The sequence below is a fragment of the Heterodontus francisci genome, chromosome 36 (assembly GCF_036365525.1).
Source record: "Heterodontus francisci isolate sHetFra1 chromosome 36, sHetFra1.hap1, whole genome shotgun sequence".
NCBI lineage: Eukaryota > Metazoa > Chordata > Chondrichthyes > Heterodontiformes > Heterodontidae > Heterodontus > Heterodontus francisci.
The window spans coordinates 11,170,906-11,195,218 of record NC_090406.1 but is presented as its reverse complement, the minus strand read 5'-3'; the positions used below and the strand labels follow the sequence as shown (position 1 = coordinate 11,195,218).

Genomic DNA, 24,313 nt, shown 5'->3' with positions numbered 1-24,313 from the left:
CGGCATTAAACTGCGGTCCTATCTGCCCTCTCAGGTGTATGTAGAAGATATCACAACACTATTTTGAAAACCAGGGTCGAATATCCATCCCTTAACCAACATCATTAGAAAACAGATTATCTGGTCATTATCACATTGCTGTCTGTGGGAGCTTGCTGTGCACAAATTGGCTGCCACATTTCCTGCATTACAACAGTGCCTATACTTCAAAAGTACTTCATTATCTGTAAAGTGCTTTGGGACATCCTGAGGTTGTGAAAAGCTTATATATATATATATATATATATATATATATATATATATATAATAAATTCTCCAGACATCAAGCTCATTGACCCATGGAAGACTGGATTTATGAATCCACTGCCATGATAAGGGAGCTGAGGTGAGCGGTGTGAACAACAGGAGTTGGCTAATGGGCACTGGCCTTTCAGAATCTGAATTAAAACCTATACAGGTGGTCTGACTTGCAGACTAGCATTGCCATTTAATGAGGCTTTGCTCCAAGAGTGTTGCCTCACAGAAATTATCTCCTTATCCTCAGGTTATTCAGCACTCTGAAGAGATTCTTTTCTTTTTGAACGTTCCCGGAGGCACAGATCTATACTGAGGCAGAGGTGTGACCTTGTATAAAAGGTTTGGGGTGTAGGGGGATCATCAGGTAATTCCAGGATTTGGAGGAAGGATAAGAGAGGGTGATATCCAATGTCAAAAATTTGGGAGGAGGAGCAATTCTCCCTCACTATCCCTCAGTGATTGTACCTGTACACTTAGGTAAAGGCTCACTAGCACAAGGAGAAAGAAAAGAAAGACTTGCATTTATATCGCACTTTTCTCCACCTCAGTACTTCCCAAGGTACTTTACAATGTAATACAGGAAATGCGGTAGCCAATTTGCACGTAGTAAGTCCCAAAAAAAGATAATCTGTTTCAGTGATGTTGGTTGAGGGATAAATGTTGGTTAGGATACTGGGGAGAACTGTCCCCCACCCGTGCTCTTCTTCAAATATTGCCATGGGATTTTTTACATTCATCTGAGGCAAGACCTTGGTTGGACATTTCTTCTAAAAGATGGCATCTCCAACAGTGAAGTACTGGATTGTTAATTGAGATTTTGTGCTCAAGTCTCCAAAGTGAGTCTTCAAACCCACAACCTTCTGACTCAGAGATATGAGTGCCACCAACTGAGCCACAGCAGTACCTGTACCTCATATAACTTAGTACTCTTCAATATGTAAGCCTTGACAATTAACATTGATTGGACATTTGACCATGAAGAGTATCACAGTCTTACCCAATTCTGTCCTTAACGGACATTACCAATCAGTAATGGGAAGCCAGGCAGATTTTCTTCCCACTTCCCTAACAAGAGGCACTGAGGCCAACTGAAGTATCTCAAGTCTTACCTGGACTGAGAGCACTTAACTCCACAGAGACTGGAGACTGAGCCTGGGAACCTTATGTTCTATATGGCTCAGTAGTGTCTTTACTCAGCGAGTGATAGGTGATCTCCCTTCAGAGATAAAATGAGTTGGATGGAGTGTCAGTGCAAACTCTACATGGTCCTTGAGGGAGTTCTTAATTGTTTTATATGTATTTCTACATTCATAATAAGTGCCTTCTACAATATTACATATTTAATTGGTGTAATATTGAAGCACAGTGAAAGAGGGAGTATATAGTATATAATTACACTGGAAAACCAGAATGAAACAGACATGTTTATCAATCTTGCTCATTCATGGAGTAGACCTATAAAGTATTAACAGCACTGGAACAGGCCATTCAGCCCAACAGGTCCATACTAGCCTCCTCCCACCTCCTCCCACCCCTCTTCATTTAACCCCATCATCATATCCTTCTATTCCTTTCTCCCTCGTGTGTTTATCAAGCTTTCACTTGAATGCATCTATGTTATTCACCTCAATTACTCCCTGTGGTAGCAAGTTCCACATTCTAACTACTTTTTGTGTAAAGATGCTTCTGCTGAATTCCCTATTGGTTTTAGTAGTGACTGTCTTGTATTTATTGTTGAGAGTTGTGGTCTCACCTGCAGTTGAAAACATCTCTCTGCATCTCTGTCTTGAGGCCAGCACTAACTGGCACATTATCATAGGAACAGTGCATTCTGTGTGGCCCCAAAGTCGGCAACGTGTCCGTACACAGACACCCCTATCAATGGTAAAAATTTGAGGTCCGTGGTCATTTTAATTATCTTGCTCCAAGCCTTTAAACTTGTATTTTAAAATAACCAAGTGGCTAGGCTATTTTAAAACATAAGTTTAAAGGCTTGGAGCAAGATCTTTAAAATCACCAGGAACGAAAGTAATTAGAAGGAATGGGGATCATCGGCCCGAAGTCCTAGAACAGGGGTCGGCAGCACATCGAATGGAGCTGGTGGGTGGGCTTCATAAACACCCAGTGTAGGCCTCAAATAATCTTAATAAGAAGATACTGGTCCCACTTTTGCACTGAGCGGGGCGGCAGCTGCAGGGCCTCTCCCAGAGACAGGCCCGGATTAACGACCACCAGCTTTCTCGCTCTTTGGGAGGAACTAAGGATTAATAAACTGTAACCTCAAACCTTTAAAGGAAACTTATCTTAGTTAAAAAGGGGCCCGGGGGAGGGGAGGGAGGGAGGAACCATTTGGGACACAGCACAGGGCAGGAGGTTCCCCGTTCCCCCCACTCCCTGGTTCCACAAAGACTTCTCTTGGACTGTGCCACATCTGGGCAGGGTTGGCCCAAGGTGCAGGAAGCTGCAAGCTGCTAGGTTGAGGTGTGGACTGGGAGAGTGGAAGATTTGACTGACAGGCCTGGAGGGATATCAAGGAAGGCACAGTCACTGCTCCCCCTTTTCCTCATGGGATATTTTACTGCAGTGGTGTTGGTCAGTGTTTCTGAACTCAGTCTCCCTAACCTGGTATTGTAGGTGGATTGTAGGTTGCTGTGAGTGTTGGACTATATTGCCTCTCCTCATTAGAAATTCCCAAAAATACAGGTTTAGCATAATAGAAAGAAGGAGAACGGGAAGTTGAGTAAATGAGCCAGTTCACAAAGATCGCAGCAATATTGTGCAGACTCTGGTGTTAAACTCTGCGAAGGTCATCAATACACACAGTCATATCTTGTTCAGTTTTTGTTCAGTTGTTCAGCTGTGAATTCTAATTCTTTGTTGACGTTTTTCCTGCTTTTTTTCTTACCCGTGAAAAAACATGGCGTCAAATTCGAAAAAAAAGGATCGCTCAACCCAGCATGGGAAAGAGACGGTTACTTCTTATAGTCCTGTTTTTTTTTATTGCATAATGGTTTAGCTGGCTAGCTCCATGCTAACGCAACATTAGCACATGGTGTAGCTCTATTCTGTCAACAAAAGTAATTCGCATTGGCATTGCATACTATTTTGCTTGCTAGCTAGCTAATACAGTTGTGCTGCTCTCCACTGATGTTGTATTCTTAGCTACTTTATTTATAGGGAGAAATGTGTTTTAAATTAGACTGTGTTTTGATGGTATTAGGTTGGCTACACGATATACACATGTCTGTGGCTGAGTCAATAATTTTGTCAAATGCCCATGGTGCAGCATGTTGGTGCCTATCCCTGTGTGGCCCATTGCGTCTCTTCTGCCATTTTGTTGTCAACAGCAGCTCTATCTTTTCAATCCCAGTTTGCTATCTTTTCACGACATCCCTGAATGCCCCTTGCTCTCAAATAAGCATTTATCTTCCTTTTAAACACTTCAATTGACTATCTCCTCTGGGCCAGTGTGTTTCACGACAACCATCACTGCACTTCAGAGTAATTCACCCTTGAGATATCTGAGAGATAAGAACATATGGAAAAGGGGAGGGACTCGGCCAGACAGTGGCTGGAACCTGCTCCGCCATTCAATAAGAACATAGCTGGTCTACCTCAACTCTGTTATCCCACCCTATCCCCATATATGATGTGGTGCTTTACAAATGTTGGTTCTCTCCAGAATATTTTAAAATATGTTTTATATTGAACTGTGAACAAACAGAGGATTCAATGTTTGAGTTTCTAACACTAAGCTTATCTAACACTTTTATGCCTAATGAACAGCCTTCTGTTACTGATGTATTGATTCTTTTGTTAGAAACTCCCTCTTTTATCTTCATGAGCTCAAACCATATTTCTTGCTTTTGAGAATTTATTGTAAAAAACAGAAAATGCTGGAAATATACAGCGAGCCAGTCAGCCTCTGTTAGGAAAAAGACAAGTTATGAGCCTTCATCCAGGTGCTACAACAAAAGGTACTTTCTCCAGCTTTGTACCTCCTTCCGCAAGTTATGCTGCTCCAGCTCTGGCCTTTTCGGCATCGCTATCCCAGCTTTATCCAACAGTTGGCGGCACTGCAATCAGCCACCTTATCTCTTGAACCTGCTCCCATAAACTTTCCTGCTCTCAACTTCTCTCTCCACCTTCAAAACGTCTTCTCAAAACCCATCTTTCTGACCAGGCTTTTGCTCACCTCTCCTAATCTCTACTCCATCCTGGCCTGACACCCATTTCTGTTTATTAATACTTCTTTTCCCCACCTCTGCCAGGTGGAAAGTTCTTGACGTTAAAACTGGGGTTGTCAATGACGAGAACGATGTGGCATAATTGCAGTCTGGTGCACCATTTCCCTCCCTAGATAGTGTGTGATGCCTGGGTGTTCTCTCCCTGGTCTTCAGTGAAGTTGTGGCACTTTGACGTTCCCTTGTTTCTGTATCGTGGGAGATTTTGAAACTTAGACCCCGTGCTGTTCCCTGATTTTCTTCTTCTTTTTGCCCATCTGCACCTTGTGCGTAATTGCAAAATGTAACAGATCAAATTTCATATGCAACGCCAACAACAACAGCTTGCATTTATAGAGTGCCTTTCACATGGTGAAACCTCCCCAGATGCTTCACAGGAGCCTAATCAGACAAAAATTGGCACTTAGCCAAAGAAGGAGATGTTAGGACAGGAGACCAAAAGCTTTGGAAAAGGAGGTAGGAGTATCAAAAGAGGGCCAGGTTTTAAGAAAGGAAGTCTTGCATTTATATAGTGTCTTTCACAACCTCAGGGCGTCTCATTTGTGCCTGACAGTCAATGAAGTAATTTTTGAAGTGTAGTCACTGTTGTAATGTAGGAAACACAGCAGCCAATTTGTGTGCATCCCAAAAACAGCATTGTGATAATGACCAGATTATCTGTTTCTTTGGTGTTGATTTAAGGAGGGGTTAAGTGTGAAGAATCCATTCCCTGGTATCTGCCTATTGTGTATAAGTGAGTCTCTCTGGAGTCCGGTTGATTCCGAAGTAGCACACTTGGCGAGGCGAAATTGGAATCAGATTAGCACTGTACGGCAGACTCTATAATGTAAAACCTGAGCCAGGTTAGGTCCGCAGTACTGCAAGGAATGGCTACTGATTGACACAGGGAGCTGGAGGGATAGACGTGTGACTGGGGGCTTAGTTTCTTCCTTCTGACCCCCAGATAACCCTGTACTTATGGTGATTTGCTTTAGAAATTCTTAAGGATGCTGACCGGTTTCTGTGCAGGTCAGATACTGAGCTGGTCAAAACAAAAAAGGCCTACTGTGTCGTTTCTGTCTGCACCTCCCACTTTTTCCAGTCAGCTGTCTGCAGCAATGAAAGTGCAGGGAGTGCCTTTTTTAATGAAACCCATAAGGTGACACTGGGCTATCCAGTGTTATTAAACAAAGAACCAAACATTAAGTCCACCCTTTCCAGAAGGGCACAACTAATAAGGAATTATAAACCATAAAACAATGGAAACTTATAAAAATTAAATTCAGCCTATCAGGTCCACATGCAGCCCTCATCATTATGATAACCATTATTGTAAAATATTGTAAAAGTCACTTATTGTGAATGCACAAATACACATGAAACAATTAAAAACCCACTCGAGGACCATGTAGAATTTGGACTGACACTCCATCTAGATCATTTTATCACTGAAGGGAGATCACCTATCACTCACTGAGTAAAGCCAGCAGTCAATTCACTGGGGGACGTGGGGAACTGATGGAAAACAATGCTAGCCCTGTCCCAGCTGGTGTTGAGTTTTCCCGCTTAATGCTGTTCGCCAAAACAATTGTTCAGAGAATCATACAGCACAGAAGGAGGCCTTTCGGCCCATCACGTTTGTGCTGGCCCTTTGAAAGTGCTGTCCAATTAGTCCCACTCCCCTGCTCATTCCCCATTGCCCTGCAATTTATTTTCCTTTTCAAGTATATAATCCAATTCCCTTTTGAAAGTTATTATTGAATCTGCTCCACCACCCTTTACAGGCAGTGAATTCCACATCATCATAACTCACCTCATATCCCTTCTCGGGTTCTGTTGCCAATTATCATCCTGTTAGAAGGCACCATTTTATTGCTTAACCATAAAAGGTAACCGAAAGTGGTGCTCTCAACCCTGTACGGCAGAGCAAAAATAGCACAAGTGTATTTTGCACCCAAGCGAAGTGCGAGACTTATGAAAGTCAGACCCTGCCACTTGATAGTCAGGATGTTTATGTGCTTTTTTCCCATGACATTTTCACTGCCTTTGGAAAGGGCGGGTGCCAGAAATACCAACGTGGCCCAGACATTAGGCACTGGCAAGAAGGACAAATAAAAGCACGCAAGTATTCAAATATTTCTGTAATTTCCAGAGCCTTCTCTATTTACAGTTCTCATGGGGCGGTCGTTATTTTCCGTAAGCTGTTTGAGTTTTCTCATTTTTAGATCTTGTCTATCTCCATCATACATCATTCGCACGCAAGGCACTGGACAATTTAATGACCCAATTAACCCCCCCTCCCACACTCCCCAAATTGCTCCTACCATCCTCAAACCTCTACAACTTTTCATTAGAGGTTGACCAAAGTGAGTCATATTTTGAATTTTCCATCACTGGACTCTAGAATATCTCAGCTGGTTAAAAAAACAAAGACCTACATTTATATAGTGCCTTTCACGATCTCTGGACGTCCCAAAGCAATTTGCAGCCAATTAAGTGCTTTTTGCTTGGAGTATAGTCACTTGTAGTGTAGGAAAAGCAGCAGCCAAATTGCAGATGGCAAGGTCCCACAAACACAAATGAGGTAAGTGACCAGGTAATGTGTTTTCAGTGATGTGGGGATAAATGCTGACCAGGACACAGGGCAAGACTCCAGTGGGATCTTTCACAGCATCCCATCCAGAAGACAGGGCCTTGACTTAACACCTCCTCTGAAAGACGGCACTGAAGTGTTCGTCTGAATTAGATGCTTTTGTCGATGGCATAGGCTGAAGAAGCCGCAACCTGCTGACTTATTACACTGAGCTAAGCCTGACACGTCAACAGCAAATATTTAAAACAGCAACTTTAATTGAGAAAGATGTCCAAATGCAGGAGGAAAATAGTGGCCAAACTAAAGAAGGAGCAACTACAAGGGGTAACCAAAAGCTTGACCAAAGTGGAGGGTTTTGAGGAAGGGTGAGACACTAAGTGGTTTAAGATTTAGATCTACAGCACTGAAACAGGCCCTTCGGCCCACCAAGTCTGTGCCGACCATTAACCACCCATTTATACTAATCCTACACTAATCCCATATTCCTACCACATCCTCACCTATCCCTATATTCCCCTGCCTATACTAGGGGCAATTTATAATGGCCAATTCACCTATCAACCTGCAAGTCTTTTGGCTGTGGGAGGAAACCCACACAGACACAGGGAGAACTTGCAAACGCCACACAGGCAGTACCCAGAATTGAACCCGGGTTGCTGGAGCTGTGAGGCTGCGGTGCTAACCACTGCGCCACTGTGCCAAGGGATTAGGACATAGATGGCTGAAGACACAACTTCCAATGACATCAACAACAACTTGCATTTATATGGCAGCTTTAACATAATAAAATATGCCAAGGTGCTTTACAGGAGGTTAATAAGCAGAATTTGAGACCGAGCCACATAAAGCTATATTAGAGCAGATAGCAAAAGCTCGGTCAAAGAGGTAGGTTTTAAGGAGCGGACAGGTGTAGGGGGAGAATTCCAGAGCTTAGGACTTTCGTGGCTGAAGGCACGGCCAGCAATGTTGGAACAATTAAAATCAGGGATGCTCAAGAGGCCGGAATTAGATGAGCACAGATATCTTGGTGGGGTTGTAGGGCTGGGGAGATTACAGAGATAGGGAGAGGCGGGGCCTTGGAGGGACTTTAAAAGCAGCGATGAGAATTTTTAAAATTGAGGCATTGCTTGATCAGGAGCCAAAATCGGTCAGCAGGCACGGGGGCGAAGGCTGAACAGGACTTGTGTGAGTTAGGACACGGGCAGCAGAGTTTTTGGATGAGCTCAAGTTATGCAAGGTGGGGCAAAAAACTTGGATACACAGGATGAATGGAAAGTTCAGGAAGTCGGTGGGGGTATAATAGGGCTAGAGGAAGTTAGAAACATAAGGAGGGGATCAGGTCATAATATAAATGGGACAATTCTGCATTGCGTAGAATGGTTCCAGTGCACATTTTAACTTTTATTAGTCTTGCCTTGAGTTGGAATTGGTGCTGGTACAGTTGTTTTGATTGATTGAAATACATTTGTTAAATTGATAACACCCTTTATTTAATATCTTTTGATTATCTGCAAATACATTCTTTCATGCACCATTGATTACAAATACTGACAGCTAACAATTAATAACTCTTGAACTGTACTTCCACCTAGTGGCCAGAGCTGGGAAAACATCACTTTTACACATAAATATGCGGCTGCATCTGGGATTGGCTGGGATAAGATGCTCATTGGAGGAGCTAAATCTATTGGAGATCATTTTTTTCTGTCCCCTTATTGGGTTTTGGTAGTTTTATTAGAGCAATGAATTCACAAGTGTGCAATGTATTTCAGTGTCAGCTGTTGGTAGCCCTCTCACCTCTGAATCAGAAAAGTTATGGGTTCGAGATTTCACAAAATCTCAACTGACGTTCCAGGACAGTACTGAGGGAGTGCTGCACTGTCTCAGATGATCCCTTGGCTTTATGTTGAAGAAGAGAAGGGGAGTTCTCCCCAGTGTCCTAGCCAATATTTATCCCTCAGTAAAACAAGCTGGAATTTTATAGCCCCCCCCAACCCCAACGAGCGGCCTGGTGGCGGGGGCAGGGCGGGCCGAAAAATTGAGTGGGAGGCGGTGGGAGGTCATTCCTGACGCCTTCCCACCTCCGGTGTAATTTTACGTGGGGCAGCGAGAAACAGCCCGCCCACCTCAGGCCAATCAAGGCCCTTAACTGGTCAATTAACTGCCACTTAAGGGCCTCCTCCCGCTGCTACTGGTATTTTACCTGCGGCAGCCGGACGGCAAAGACCCCTAGAACCACCCTGGTAAAACCTGGCAGCCTTCTTGCAGGCTGTGGGGGAGCCCCCCTGATCGGGCACCCGGTGCCCCATGGAGAGCTGCCCCTGAAAACCCAACCACTCCCAACGCACAACACTCCTGGCCTCTCCCCCTCCCCCCACCCCTTCCAACCAACCCCCCCCCCCACCTTGTCTCGCCGGGGCCTGGCCAATTGTCCCCAGCAAGGTCTCAAAAACTTACCATCTTTCGGGAACCATCCTTCCTCTTCCTGCTGAAGCTGGGTGTTGTCCCAGCAGTGGCCACCACTCCCAGTGGCGCTGCTGGGACTAAGAGCTGCCAGCCCACTGATTGGCCGGCAGCTTTATTAGGCTGCACTTGCTGCCTCAAGGAGGTGGAAGGCCTGCCCAAGACCAATTAAGGGCCTGGGAGTGAAAAATCCCAGCGTAGCTCCTCAGGTCTAGCGGAGGCAGCCTCATCCCCAACCTTTTGGTCAGTGAGCTGGGCCTCCCGCCCAACGGAAAATTCCGGCCACAGATTTTCTGATCATTGTTTGTGGGAGCTTGTTGTGCACAACTTGGCTGCTGTGTTTCCTGCATTAGATCAGTGATTACACTTTAAAATTACTTCTTTGACTGTAAAGCATTTTGGAACATCCTGATGTTTTGGAAGGTGCTATATAAATGCAGTGTCATGCAGACCCCCCACCTGCCAAGAATGAGGCACATTAATTTTTTCATATGACATATGAACATTGATTTGAAATCTGTTGCTGAAGTGAAGAAAGGCCTTGTTTAAAAAAGAAATCACCAGGCCCTTGGCTGGAAAGACATTTGCATATTAACAGACAGTGCTTGTGGAAACAAAGGGTGGCACAGTGTAGCACTGCAGCCTCACAGCTCCAGTGACCTAGGTTTGGTTCTGGGTACTGCCTGTGCAGAGTTTGCAAGTTCTCCCTGTGACCGCGTGGGTTTCCTCCGGGTGCTCTGGTTTCCTCCCACAGCCAAAGACTTGCAGGTTGATAGGTAAATTGGCCATTATAAATTGCCCCTAGTGTAGGTAGGTGGTGGGGATGTGGTAGGGATTAATGTAGGATTAGTAGGTTTATTTGTAGGTTTAGAATTAGTAGATTAGATTGGTTGTTGGTTGGCACAGACTCGGTGGGCAGAAGGGCCTGTTTCAGTTCTGTATCTCTCTATGACTATGACTCTAAAGGGGTTACTTCCCTTATCCAATTTAACCCACATTGGAGTTTGAGCACCAGACATTGAAGGTGAGGGAGCTCAAATTTCAGGATGATTGCTGGGATGGCCAAATCCACAAACAAACGTGGTCAGACCAGCTGGTCACGTGACTAGCCTGCTTGGCAACCTGGTTTTTCCGAATTGTACAAAGAGTTTGACCTAAGAGACTGCAGTATGCTCCTGGACTGAAGAAGACCACTCGGCTCTGGCTCGCCCTCTGTTTCTCACAGAACTCCAAATCCACTGAAGACACATGAACCCTAAGAGAGAAAGGTCTCCTACAGCGAACAAGGTTTAAGAAGAATATTGGACCCCAACAAAGAGCAAGATCTATCTACAATCAAGGACTCTACAATGAGCTTGACGAACTGGGCAGCACAGTGGCGCAGTGGTTAGCACTGCAGCCTCACAGCTCCAGCGACTCAGGTTTGGTTCTGGGTACTGCCTGTGTGGAGTTTGTAAGTTCTCCCTGTGACCATGTGGGTTTCTGCCGCGTGTTCCGGTTTCCTCCCACAGCCAAAGACTTGCAGGTTGATAGGTAAATTGGCCATTGTAAATTACCTCTAGTGGAGGTAGGTGGTAGGAGAATGGTGGGGATGTGGTAGGGAATATGGGATTCATGTAGGATTAGTATAAATGGGTGGTTGCTGGTCGGCACAGACTGTTTCAGTGCTGCATCTCTCTATGATAACTGTAACAAAAACCCTCTTCAGAGATTGCCTCAAACTTTTCCACTTTATTTTTTTTCTGCTCTTTTCTATCTGCATGTATCACATATGCATGCTAGCGTGGGTGCGTCATGTGTCCGTAGGTGTTAACCGAATTAGAGTTTAAGTTTAATAAATTTCAACCTTTCTTCTTTAAACCTAAGAAAACCTGCTTATGCTGGTTTCTTTGCCTTATAATTGGAAAACAGTGAACAAGGATTCACCAAGGGGCAGCTAAAAACACGGTGTGTTTAAAATTAAACACTGTTATGGTAAGACCAGGTGAAGGCTGAGAGGGAACCCTAGACCCCTTTCTCACCAGGTCGTAACAGCAGGTATTCCTTTTAATATCTTTCAATATGCTCCCCACTGAAAGATTGGTGGCAGTCATTCCGCCACTGACTGTCTACTGTCTGGAACACTCTGCCTTGTTCCATCCAGTCTGCCATTTAGCTCTTTGCTTTTGAAAACTTCCTCACAAACTGTCTCTTTGGTCTCCCCCTTGCCCAACCTCTCCATTTTTTTTCCTTTTACCTCTCCTGCCACCCACTGTCCTCTTAATGCAAAACTCTTTGAGATGTTGTCCTGGACAAGTAAAGCTGTAAGGGGTGACGGCGGGTTCAAAACATGATGGCCCACACACGCCATAGATCTCCCATGCAGCGGCTCATTTAAATAGCCAGGGAGGCCTGCCCCCTCCCAAATCACATGGAGGGGCGGGCTCTCTGACGCCAGCAATGGAGTCAGCTGCCTAGGCACAGGTGCTGGCACCATTTTTAAAGGGAACCAGCCCTGCTGGTGAGTTAAAATTTTTAACCCTCCAAAAATGAACCAAATAAAATTCTATCACCCCTTTTCCCCCAAAACACTTACCTTTGAAATCTGACCATCCCCCCTCGGACTGCACAAAGTTTAAAGTTCACCCCTCCCCACCATCCCCTATACTCATGACGATTATTTGCCCCCATTCCCCCACCCCCACACTAAAAGTCTTTACTCCCTCCCCTAACTCCTGACCAGTGTCACGCCTACTTTCCCCAGACGGAGAAGTGAAAGCGTGGGAGTGCCAGCTGCCACACTGAAGAATGCGGCGGACCCAGAATATTAAAGATAAGTTTATGTTCATGTATTCATTTTATTGATTTAAATATGTAAATGCAGGTCCCGTCGCCCAGCGGGGGAGGGGTAGGGTGCCACCATGGAGTCTCGCCACCACTGGGAAGATCGGGCTGGGTCCTCCCTGTGTCGAGCTCCATGGCGGGCCTCTGCTGGAACGATTTTCCACCCCCCCCCCCACCATGGAGCTTGACGTCGGGAGTCCGGTAAAATCCAGCCCTAAGTTGCTGTGGCTGTTGTTCTAGTCTGGCCGCTGTCCTTACTGTTTCTTGTCGCTTTGGTGTTTGACACAGCTTAAAGTCAGTAATGGCACAGCGAGTTTTCAGATTTCTTTTCCCACATTCTCTCCTGAAAGGGCCGACTTGCGCTGGAAAATGTTCCACTAGTTGTCAGCCGTCTTCCTGTACATCACAATGAGGGTCAACAAGTTATTTCTCACTGGAGGAAATCACAACCAATCATGATCCTGTCCTTACTGCATATCCCTAAACAATGCGCACATGCATATATATACATACATGCACCCGTATTCACCATACACGTAGTAACAAAGGACATAGGAACAGCAGTCGGCCATTTAGCCCCTTGAGCCTACTCCGCCATTCAATGAGATCATGGCTGATCTGTGAACTAACTCCATGTACCCACCTTTATCCCATGTCCCTTAATACATCTGCACGAAAATCTATCAGTCTCAGTTTTAAATTTAACTATTGATCTAGCAGCAATTGTCATTTGTGGAACGTTCCAAACTTCTACCATCCTTTGCATGTGAAGTGTTCCTAAATTTCACTCCTGAAAGTCTAAAGATTAAGAGCCAGACCTATGCCCCCTTGTCCTAGACTCCCCAACCAGCAGAACTAGGATTGATAGAAACGATCTGTTCCCCATAATATCTTGAAAACTTCCATCAAATCACCCCTTAACTTCTAAATTCCAGGGAACACAAGACTAGTGTGTGCAATCTTTCCTTGTACTTAACCCTTGGAGTCCCAGGTATTATTCTGGTAAATTTACATTGAAGTAACTGTTGTATGAGGAGTTGTGGCAACAGCAGGCTATTCAGGGCAGATGAGTTAAGTTAGTATAAATGGCCATCTTGATCGGCAGTTATCTTGTAACTGTATCTGCAAAAAAACCTGAAAAATACACATTCTTATCACAGACCATATTTATTAATCAAAGTGCTTTTTGTCTCATGTGTTCACTGACCTACAATAACACCTTCACATACAGTACATAGGCAGCCCATTTTACCTGGCCACTTTCACAATATAGTTTACCAGCTAGTCAGTTCATATTTTTAATAACACATATACAATTACATGTACATTGCTAATGAAAGCATTAAAGGTTTATTTCTTCATGGCTCAACTAAAAATATATAATCACAATATTTAATAAATAGTGCACAATAGTTCAAGCTCTTTGAGGGATTATATATAAACATCCACATTAGCCTTCTGTAGTTAGTGTAGCACAATTGTACCTCACAAGTCTGCCATCAGGTAATAGCTTTCAAAGCAGAAGTCAGAAGTGAGCCTGTGACTGGTGCACTTTCTTTTGTGGTGATGGGCCCTCGGACGTGATGCTATTTTGCAAGCTCCTTCATGTCCCATGTTGGAATATTTAAGCAGTAGAGAACTGAGAAGAGAGAGAGAGAGAGAGCACACGATGGGTAGAGGATTTAAGAGAGGCAGACTGAGGGGCAGAGGATTTAAGAGAGAGCTAAATTTAGGACAATTGGCCAAAGTCCAAGAAGTAGGTTTTGAGGATGTTTTAAAGGCAAAGAGGGAAGTAAATAAGGGAGAGAGTTCCAGAGGGAAACACCAAGATGAAGTAAATAAGGGAGAGAGTTCCAGAGGGAAACACCAAGATGGCTGTAAGATTGCCAAGTAAGGAATACCAAGAGATGCGGTCGCACAGTTTGCGAGGACAAAAGCAGAATTTTGCCACTAGTAGCCTTTTTAAAGTTCTTGCCAAAACCCTTAAACCATTTCTTCTCTAAAAACACATCCAATTGTCTCTTGCACCCATTTGTATTATCAACATCAACAATCTTTCCCCAGTAACTTATTCAGAAGCCTTTGGGTGAAACAGTTCTGTCCAGTTACCCCTCCTACTCCAGGGTGATCACCCCTTGCCAAAGTGAACAATTTGTCCGGATCATTTCAGTAATCACCCTTTGAAATCTTCAGTTAAAGAACCTTGACCTCCCACCATCCATGCATGGGTGAGTGTAGATGATCATTGGGACACCACCTCATCCCTCCCTAGCCCAACTTTCACAGTAATACTGACAGCTAACCTCACACACAAGTGGCAAAATAAAGTATTTGAATGGATTTGTTGTCATAGCTCGTTCAACATATTGTGCCCAATGGATTCTGTGTTACTTTGTAGTGTGCTAGTTTAGACAGTATCGATGCATGTAATCTAGTGATTGTAGTACTAAGAATCCAGAGCTCAAATTCCACCCTGGTAAGTTGTAAGAGTGAATTTGAATAAATTTGAATAAAGATGGTACTTTGTAGGCTAGCACCAGAAAAGGCTTGCTGATGTCCTACAGTAATGGGATTCTACCTCCACCACCTCCACCCCAGCCCCTTTCCCACCTGGTCTCACCCAGGTATGACTCCATTCCCAACTGGTCAACTCTTAATGTCCTTAGGGCAACTAGGGATGGGCAACGAATACTGGCATATCACTGTTACCCACACCCAAGAGCAAATTAAGAGAATAAATTAGTTGAAGCAACTGGTTTAAATAAAGCAAATTTTTAAGTTCACTCAAACCTCTAACTGCTTGCAAAGACTGTTACTGATATAAGTGAGCAAACGTGCAACACATTCATACAACAACCAATTGCATTGGTATAGAACTTTAGTGCAGCAAAACATCCCATGGTGTTTCACAGGAATGTAATCAGACAAAAATTGGCATCGACTCAATGTGACGTTAGGAGCAGTGACCTCTTGATCAAAGAGGTAGGTTTTAAGCAGCATCTTCAAGGAAGAGAGAGAGGTTTGGGGGAGGAAATTCCAGAGCTTAGGGCCAAGACGGCAGAAGGTATGACCACCCATGGTGAAGCAAAGGAAGTTGGGGAGGCACAAGAGGCCAGAGTTGAAGGAAATGCAAAGTTCTTGGAGGGTTGTAGGGCCGGAGGAGGTTACAGAGATTGGGAGGTGGCAAGGACATGGAGGGGTTTGAAAACAAGGATGGGTGTTTTACAATCGAACTTACCCTTCTCTGCCATTTTAAACAGGGTACCACCTTGCTGAAATACCGAGTAAAGGAATCTCGTACAAATGCATTAAGCATTCACCAGGTAGTGTCAACAGCTATTACTTACAGGCTATGGATGGGAAATCCCTGAAAAGATTTTGCTATAGTGGTACACAATATTTAGAGTACATTACAGTGTACTGCTTTTCATTATCTGTGCCTGGGGCAATGGATAACTAAAAGTGAACAGAAATATCATCAAGGAGTTTAATCACAAACTGTATGAACATAAGAACATAACAAATAGGAGGTGGAGTAGGCCCTTCGAGCCTGCTCCGCCATTCAACAAGATCATGGCTGATCTTCTATCTCCACTCCACTTTCTCACATTATCCCACATCCCTTAATTCCTTTAGTACCCAAAAATGTATCAACCTCTGTCTTGAATATACTCAATGACTGTGCATCCACAGCTCTCTGGAGTATAGAATTACCAAAGATTTACACTTCTCTGAGTGAAGAAATTTCTCCACATCTCAGTCCTAAATGCTCGACCCCATATTCTGAGGACACACCAGAAGTAACTCATGTGAGCTTCAAGTTGAGATTATTGCCCGGGAATCAGACTCATGGACCATTTTTGTCCTGCAGGAATTGGTTACAGCTTCAATCTGCTGCCAGCTTCCCGGAGTCCTGCGCAAGCGTGAGCCTAGACAGGAAGTGTTAGCAGGCTTTTCGACCATGGAGAGGAGAAATAATGACAACTGTGCCATTTCCCGCCCTCACACACCAACCACATTTTCCGGGAGGGGAGTGGGTGGGGGTGGGGGGGTGGGGGGGTGGGGTGTGGAGTTGACTGGATGACAATCAAAAGCAGGTGACTTTGGCTGACTACCTTCCTTTTGTGCAGCCAGCACCTATTCCCCCCTTGCTTCCATTGCCCACCTCCACTAATCTGTGGGCATGGAAGCAAATCATGGCAGTTGTCACATAGTACACTGATAATCAGAGCTCTGTATTGGAGGCGTGGTGACCTTTGGGCTGGAGAACCAATAAACATGATATAGTCACTGCTGTTTATCAAGTGAAATCAATCAATATTATTGTGATATTTTGTACAAGGTAATGGTACTTCTTTATATATTAAAACAGAAACACTGATATCAATAGTCTTTAAGTCACAATCCTGATACAAGTAAACATGCTTTCCTTGGATTATTCTTGGAACGTCACAAGAAAGTTCAAGACTTCCCCTTCTCCAATGAAAAGTCACTTGCCTTAACTATATAGGCCGAAATTAGCATTGTTGGGGAGTCAACCTCCTCCCTAGGTTTGTTGAAGTTGCTGCCGCTGGACTTGCTCCTGCTGTTATCTGCAGTTGGTGCCATTGGCAAGTTCCTGGCTACATTTGAGCCCACGAAACAGCAGCAGAGTAACTTAAAGAAGGCTCCGCGCATCTCCCTGCTGGACAAGGTGTAAATGATGGGGTTCAGGGCCGAGTTCAGCACAGCCAGGGCAACGCACCAGTCTGCATTTAGGAGGATCTGGCACTGCCTTGGTCTGCAAGCTACGTCAAGCATCAGGAAGATAAAGAGCGGTGACCAGCAGGCTATGAAAACCCCCAGGACGATCATGACCGTGCGCAGGAGAGCCATGGCCCTCTCCGACTGGCTGCTTTTGGCGTTCCTGCGCGTTTTCATCTTGCGGCTGCTGGTGCTGACGAGCCGGTAGATGCGGACGTACAGGATCACGACGGAAAACAAGATGATGGTTAAGATGCTGATGCAAAAGGCGACGTAGCTTTTGGCAAAGAGCGGTAGCATTGTGGAGCAAGATCTGAGACTGTCGATGCAGCTCCATCCAATTTGAGGCAAGATCCCCAATAGAATGGAGACCATCCAGCAAGCCCCCAAGAGCAAGAAGAGCCTGTACTGTTTCTTGGAGTCATAAGGTCTCATTTTCACCATGGTCATATGCCTTTCAATGGCGATAGCCAATAGGCTGAAGGTTGACGCGCACAAGGCAACAAACATACTCCCCTCTCTGATGAACCATTCGGTTGGTGTTAAGGACAGAGTACGGGTACCAGACATAAGGATGTTAAATACGTAAGCCACGCCGGCCAAGAGGTCCGAAAGGGCAAGATTCCCGATTAAGTAGTACATCCGTGTGTGAAACTTCTGGTTTTTCCAAATAGCCACGAGGACCATTACATTCTCAATGACTATCAGTATACAAGTCAGTAGAAGTATTACAACCTTGGCACTGCTTGAATCACTCTCCTTCCTGTTGTCCAGCTTTCCTGAATAGTTATAATGCCTGACGATGATATCATTCACAGGAAAAGTACTGCCCAAAGCCATTCCAACCACTGTGTGAGTAGGCATGTCCCAAAGACACTTCCTTGTCTCTACTCTGTGTACTGAAGCATTTCAAACTTCAGAGGGCGCCGTCAACACATTGTATCATCGGGTCCGGTTCACTATCACGAGCTGTCCGTGGTGGGCTGGGGAAATCACCTGGTGTTTCAATTGACGTTTCTGACCTGTGGAAGAATATTTATAATTGGATTTAGACAAAGTTGGTTTTCTATAATGCCAGAAGTTCAATATTTCAGAGATCAGAAATAAAAGGGAAACTGGTGGTAATACAAGTAAAAAAAAATACAGTGAACGAGGGGAGCTTCAGATCCCAACACCCCACCCAGACTCCCACAGGGCCAAAGTCTTGCCCAACCGCAGTCTCACATAGGGTGCAAGCAGTGCCCAACACTGGACTCCCAGAGGCCAATCACTGCCCAATCCTAGCCCAGTCGTGTTAACTCTGGTGGGTCATATTCCTGGAGGTTTCATCACATGAACCCCCCACCTACCCCCTCCCAAACAGCAACCCCACACCCAGCAAAATAGCATTTTGTTCCCCCAACTTCAATATTTTTGTAACAAAAATGTTCAAAGAAAATAAAATAATTTTTTTAATGCCTCGATGAACGGTCACAATAATGCTCATGAGAATAACCTTTAATTTGTGAAGATAATTCCTTAGGCTTGGCAGTCTTACCGAGTGCTGAGTCCTCGATGCCCACTGTCAATGAATGACCCTTGTTCTCCCAATACATAATAGCACCTAAATGTACAGAACTGCACAAAACCTTCAATATATTTATCTTTTAATCCATGCAAACTAGAATGTTCCATGTGCTCTGTATTGTACATTACTTGAGAAAGCAGTTCAGAAATGTACAAATTATGCAAAACATTAAACTGAGACAAGTTCACCCCTGTTAATAAAGACTAGCATTTATATAGCACCTTTTACAATGTCCCAAAGCTGCTTCCAGCCAGGTAAGTACTCTTGAAGTGCTGCAGCCAATTTGCACAGCAAGCTCCCACAAAAAGCAATGTGATAATGACCAGATAATCTGTTTTCAAGTGTTGGCTGAGGGATGAATATTCGACAGGACTCCAGGGAGAACTCACCTGCGGATTCTTCAAAATAGTGCCATGGGATCTTGAACATGCTCAATGATTGAGCTCATAATGATGACCACGAAACTACCATTGATTGTTGTAAAAAGCCGTCTGGTTCACTGATGTCGATTCTGCAGTTCTGATGAAGGGTCACTGACCTGAAACGTTAACTCTGCTTCTCTCTCCACAGATGCTGCCAGACCTGCTGAGTATTTCCAGCATTTCTTGTTTTTATTTCAGATTTCCAGCATCTGCAGTATTTTGCTTTTATTATATCACTAACGTCCTTACCTGGCCTACATGTGACTCCAGATCCACAACAATGTGGTTGACTTTTAACTACCCTCAGAACTGGCCTAGCAAGCCACTCAGTTGTACCAAAGCTCTACACAAAAGTTGAAAAGGAATAAAACTGGATGGAATACCCAGCATCGACCTTGGCACCAGAAACAACAACGGCAAACCTAGTGCTGTTGACCCAGTTAATAACAATTGGGGGCTTGTGCCAAAATTGGGAGAGCTGTCCAACAGACTAGTCAAGCAACAGTCTGACATAGTTATACTCACAGAAACATACCCTACATCCAATGTCCCAGGTATGACCATCGCCATCCCTGGATATGTCCTGTCCCACCTACAGGACAGACTCACCAGAAGTGGCAGTACAGTGGTATACAGTCAGGATGGAGCTGCCTTGGGAGTCCTCAACATTGACAAGTTGAACACCACTTGGAAGCAGCGCTGAGGGAGGCAAGGGCACAGAATGTACTCTGGGTGGGAGACTTCAATGTCCATCAGCAAGGGGGGGTTCAGCAGCACCACTGCAGGCTGAGCCCTGAAGGACATATCTGCCATGGGCCTGTGGCAGATGGTGAGGGCACAACCTACTAGGCCCTGTTCTCACCAATCTACCTGTTGCAGATGCATCTGTCTGTGACAGTATTGGTAGGAGTGACCACTGCACAATCCTTGTGAAAACGAAGTCCCATCTTCACATTAATACTGTCCATTGTGTTGTGTGAGACTACGACTGTGCTAAATGGGATCGATCCAGAACAGATCTGGCAGCTCAAAACTGGGCATCCATGAAGTGCTGCTGAGCAGCAACAGCAGAACTGCACTCAACCACAATCTGTAACCTCATGACCCGGCATATCCCTCACTCTACCCATGATCATCAAGCCAAGGGATCAACCCTGGTTCAATGAAGAGTGGGAGAGGGCATGCTAGGAGCAGCACCAGGCATACCAAAAATGAAGTGTCAACCTGGTGAAGCTACAACACAGGACTACATGCATGCCAAACAGCAGAGGCAGCATGCAATAGATAGAGCTAAGCAATCTCACAACCAACAGATCAGATCAAAGCTCTGCAGTCCTGCCACACCCAGTCATGAATGTTGGTGGACAATTAAACAACTAACAGGAGGAGGAGGCTCCATAAATATTCCCATTCTGAATGATGGGGCAGCCCAGCACATCAGTGCAAAAGACATGGCTGAAGCATTTGCATCCATCTTCATCCAGAAGTGCCGAGTGCATGATCTATCTCTGCTTACTCCTGATGTCCCCAGTCTTCAGCCAATCCAATTCATTCCACATGATATCAAGAAACAGCTGGAGGCACTGGCTACTGCAAAGGCTAAGGGCCCTGACAACATTCTGGCAATAGTACTGAAGACTTGTGCTCCAGAACTAGCCACACCCCTAGCCGAGCTGTTCCAGTACAGCTACAACACGGGCATCTTCCTGACAATGTGGAAAATTACCCAGGTGTGTCCTATCTACAAAAAGCAGGACAGATCCTCAACTCTCTGGTAATTTACAATTTATCCAGCATTTGGATGAGGGCAAGCAGAATTCCACACACACATTTGCTGAAAACTGTTAAGCCATCTAAAGTGGATACTGATTTCAAACTGTGGTCCACGGACAATAGACTACCCACAATTTTTATAGTTTAATGTTCTATTAAATCAAAGTTTGATGAATTGCTATAACTAATATAGTACAATTTGATGTTTTTCCATTGCCTACATCACAACAGTGACTACACTTCAAAAGGCTGTAAAGCACTTTTGGAGTTACTGAGGTTGTGAAAGGCGCTATATAAATGCAAGTCTTCCATACTTTCATATCCAGTTATTTGATGCAGTCGGGAAAGGAGGGACCAAGCAGAACAAAACCAATAAGTTGACTTAAATAAAAGCAAAATACTGTGGATGCTGGATATGTGAAATAAAAGTTCTGATGAAAGATCACCGACCTGAAGCATTAACTCTGCTTCTCTCTCCACAGATGCTGCAAGACTTGCTGAGTATTTCCAGCACTTTCTGCTTTTATTTTACAAGTTCACTTGTTTTCATCCGGTTTTGACTCTTCTGAATCGATTGGATTTTCATACTGTTTTCACAGTTCTCATACTCTGGAAACCAGACCTCACAGAGGATATACTCAACCCCCAGGTGGGATTAAAACATATATTTAGATGTTTCGGTGGGAATTAAGAGCACAGTTTGGGAAAAGTGATAACGTGTCGAGAGGTTCCTTATAAGCCCATGTGAGAACGCAGATTATACAGAAAACGACTCCTCCAATTATTGAGGCAAAGAATTAACAAGCAGCCCCGTGCAAAATAAAAAGTTCACGGATTTCTCCAATGTAACCAACATCCTCTGCTATTAACGTCTGAATTGGGCTTGTGAACCCACCAAATATGATCTGTCCCATTTATTTAGCATTTTAATTAATAAACTGCTCTTATGGCATCATCATAAAACAAACATGTAAATTTAACTTGGCACCAGATAAAGCGTTGGAGAACTTTGGTGCTTCCACCCTTATGGGGACTGATTCCGCGCATCCAGCGTACTTCACAAGCTGGTCTGGAAATTAGCCCCTGACTTTAAATGGAAAGTGTGGAGCTGTTAGTCTCTGGGCACCCCCCGGTAAGCGCTTCCTCCGAAAGCGGGTTTTCAACGAACCCTTCTGTCTCTCAAATATAAACAATAAATTTCTTGTCTCTGTCTCATTGTGGTTTACTCCATCTCTTACTCACCCTCCTCTTTTCCCTTTTGCCCTGTACATTTCTCTGTCCATCTCGCCTTCCCTGTTTCTGTGCCTCTATCTATGGCTGTGTCTGTGTATATCACTGTTCCTGAGTGTGTGTGTGCCCTGTTTCTGTGTATGAGTCTCACTCATTGCGTGCATCTCTGCTTCTGTTGCTCTTTATGTATAATATTTATCTTTATACAGACGGGAATTATTCTGTCAAATGCATTAGACGATAAATATGCAAGTATATATTATAAAGATACAGCTCAAATTTTATACAACTTCCATAAAGGTATTTTACCTGCACTTGCAGCACCCCATCTAGGCAGCAAAATTCAAGTTAAATACAACCACCAGAAAATTACACTTACGGGTTCTCTGCTAAACTTTCAGAAGAACCTGACTGAAGTTGCAGAAACAATTCACCCACCTTCACTAACTCCAGAGGCGACAGACTGTTCTCTCCTAGTCTGTTGCCTTACAACTGGAATCACTGGAACTGCAAACACACACACACACACACTTCGCGCAGTTTGGAGGCAGCAGGAAAAGATCTGCTTTTTATATTTACGTCCCAGTAAAGCGAAGATGTGAACCCCTCACCGGCCGTGCGACATACTGGACAGAACAGTGAAACACCTCACTTGATTTCAGCAGTTTCCTGACTATGGGAGCTGGACTACAGTGGGGTTTTTTTTAAAAGAGTGCACGTCAGCCTCTCTTATTTTGTCTGAAGAAGGCGGGACATTAAAGTTGCCTACCAATCCTGGAAATCAGCCCCACTCACCAAAGTACATTGTGATTTGGGGTCAAGTTGTTGACTAATGACTCTCTTGATCCAGTGCCAATAAAGTGACATTCACCCATAGTAATACTTAGCAAGCGTCACTGTTTGAGGTAAATGTGGTCTTTCTACAGAAAGCTCAGGCTAACTGCACCTCTAGCATGAATTTTTTTTATTCATTCATGGGATGTGGCCATCACTGGCTAGACCAGCATTTATTGCCCATCGCTAATGGCCCTTGAGAAGGTGGTGGTGAGCTGCCTTCTTGAACTGCTGTAGTCCATGAGGTAGGTACACCCACAGTGCTGTTAAGGAGTTCCAGGATTTTGACCCAGCGACAGTGAAGGAACGGCGATATAGTTCCAAGTCAGGATGGTGTGAGGCTTGGAGGGGAACTTGCAGGTGGTCGTGTTCCCATGCATCTGTTGCCCTTGTCCTTCTAGGTGTTAGAGGTCATGGGTTTGGAAGGTGCTGTCTAAGGAGCCTTGGTGAGTTGCTGCAGTGCATCTTGTAGATGGTACACACTGCTGCCACTGTCCATTGGTGGTGGAGGGAGGGATGGGGTGTAGGTGGGGTGCCAATCAAGCCGGCTGCTTTGTCCTGGATGGTGTCGAGCTTCTTGAGTGTTGTTGGAGCTGCACCCATCCAGGCAAGTGTAGAGTATTCCATCACACTCCTGACTTGTGCCTTGTAGATGGTGGACAGGCTTTGGGGATGAAAATGTGCTTTGCACTTTGGAAATACAACCACCAAGCCTCGAGGGCATCTTATTACTGTGTATGTTTGTCTGTTTCTGTCTCTTTATCCATCACCAAATCTGTGTGTCTTCCTGTTCTGCTTGTCTTTGCACCATCTTTGTGTAGAATGACCCCATGGGCGAGCCAGCTAGCAGAGTACACACCCCAGTCCAAATGTTGAGCCCCCCTCCAGAACTTTCCCACATAATCCAGACTGACCATCCAGTCCAGTGTTGAGGGATTGTAGGAAGGGACTTTTAGGCATGATCTGAATTTGAAGCTCCATGTGTTGGCTCCAATAATTCAGACTGATACCAAAACTCCCCTGGGTCTATATGAAGAATGCGGAGCAGGCTCGAAGGGCCAAGTGGCCTACTCCTGCTCCTAATTCGTATGTTCATATATTCTTGATAAGCAGAGCACTCTCAGTGTCCTGACTGACATTGTAGCTTCAAAACACCACTACCAAATGAACTAGTTATTCATCTCCTAACAGTTTACTGGAGTCTACAAGCAGAAGTGGCCACTAGGCTTACCTCCATAAGTCAGTAACTGCACTTTGAACATCCTTCTTTTGGGCCTCCTTATCTCGAGAGACAATGGATACGCGCCTGGAGGTGGTCAGTGGTTTGTGAAGCAGCGCCTGGAGT

At 44.6% G+C, this 24,313-nt stretch overlaps 1 protein-coding gene across 3 annotated transcripts; it reads right to left on the bottom strand.

Annotated features, from left to right (window-relative positions):
• Positions 1-13,547: 13,547 nt before the first annotated feature.
• On the bottom strand, positions 13,548-22,832 carry LOC137351587 (sphingosine 1-phosphate receptor 3-like). 3 transcript variants are annotated; one of them, XM_068016166.1, is made up of 2 exons: positions 22,573-22,832; positions 13,548-18,164 (listed from the first exon to the last, which is right to left on the bottom strand). In XM_068016166.1, exon 2 carries the CDS (start codon positions 18,004-18,006, stop codon positions 16,861-16,863), a length of 1,146 nt encoding a protein of 381 aa, XP_067872267.1. In that variant the 5' UTR covers positions 18,007-18,164; positions 22,573-22,832; the 3' UTR covers positions 13,548-16,860. The 3 variants fall into 3 exon arrangements, with proteins under 3 accessions (XP_067872267.1, XP_067872268.1, XP_067872269.1); XM_068016167.1 differs by lacking the exon at positions 22,573-22,832 and adding an exon at positions 21,355-22,560; XM_068016168.1 differs by lacking the exon at positions 22,573-22,832 and adding an exon at positions 19,099-20,289.
• Positions 22,833-24,313: the final 1,481 nt, after the last annotated feature.

Coding starts and splice junctions, on each gene's coding strand:
- LOC137351587 (XM_068016166.1), bottom strand. CDS start 18,006: ATGCCTACTCACACAGTGGTTGGAATGGCTTTGGGCAGTACTTTTCCT.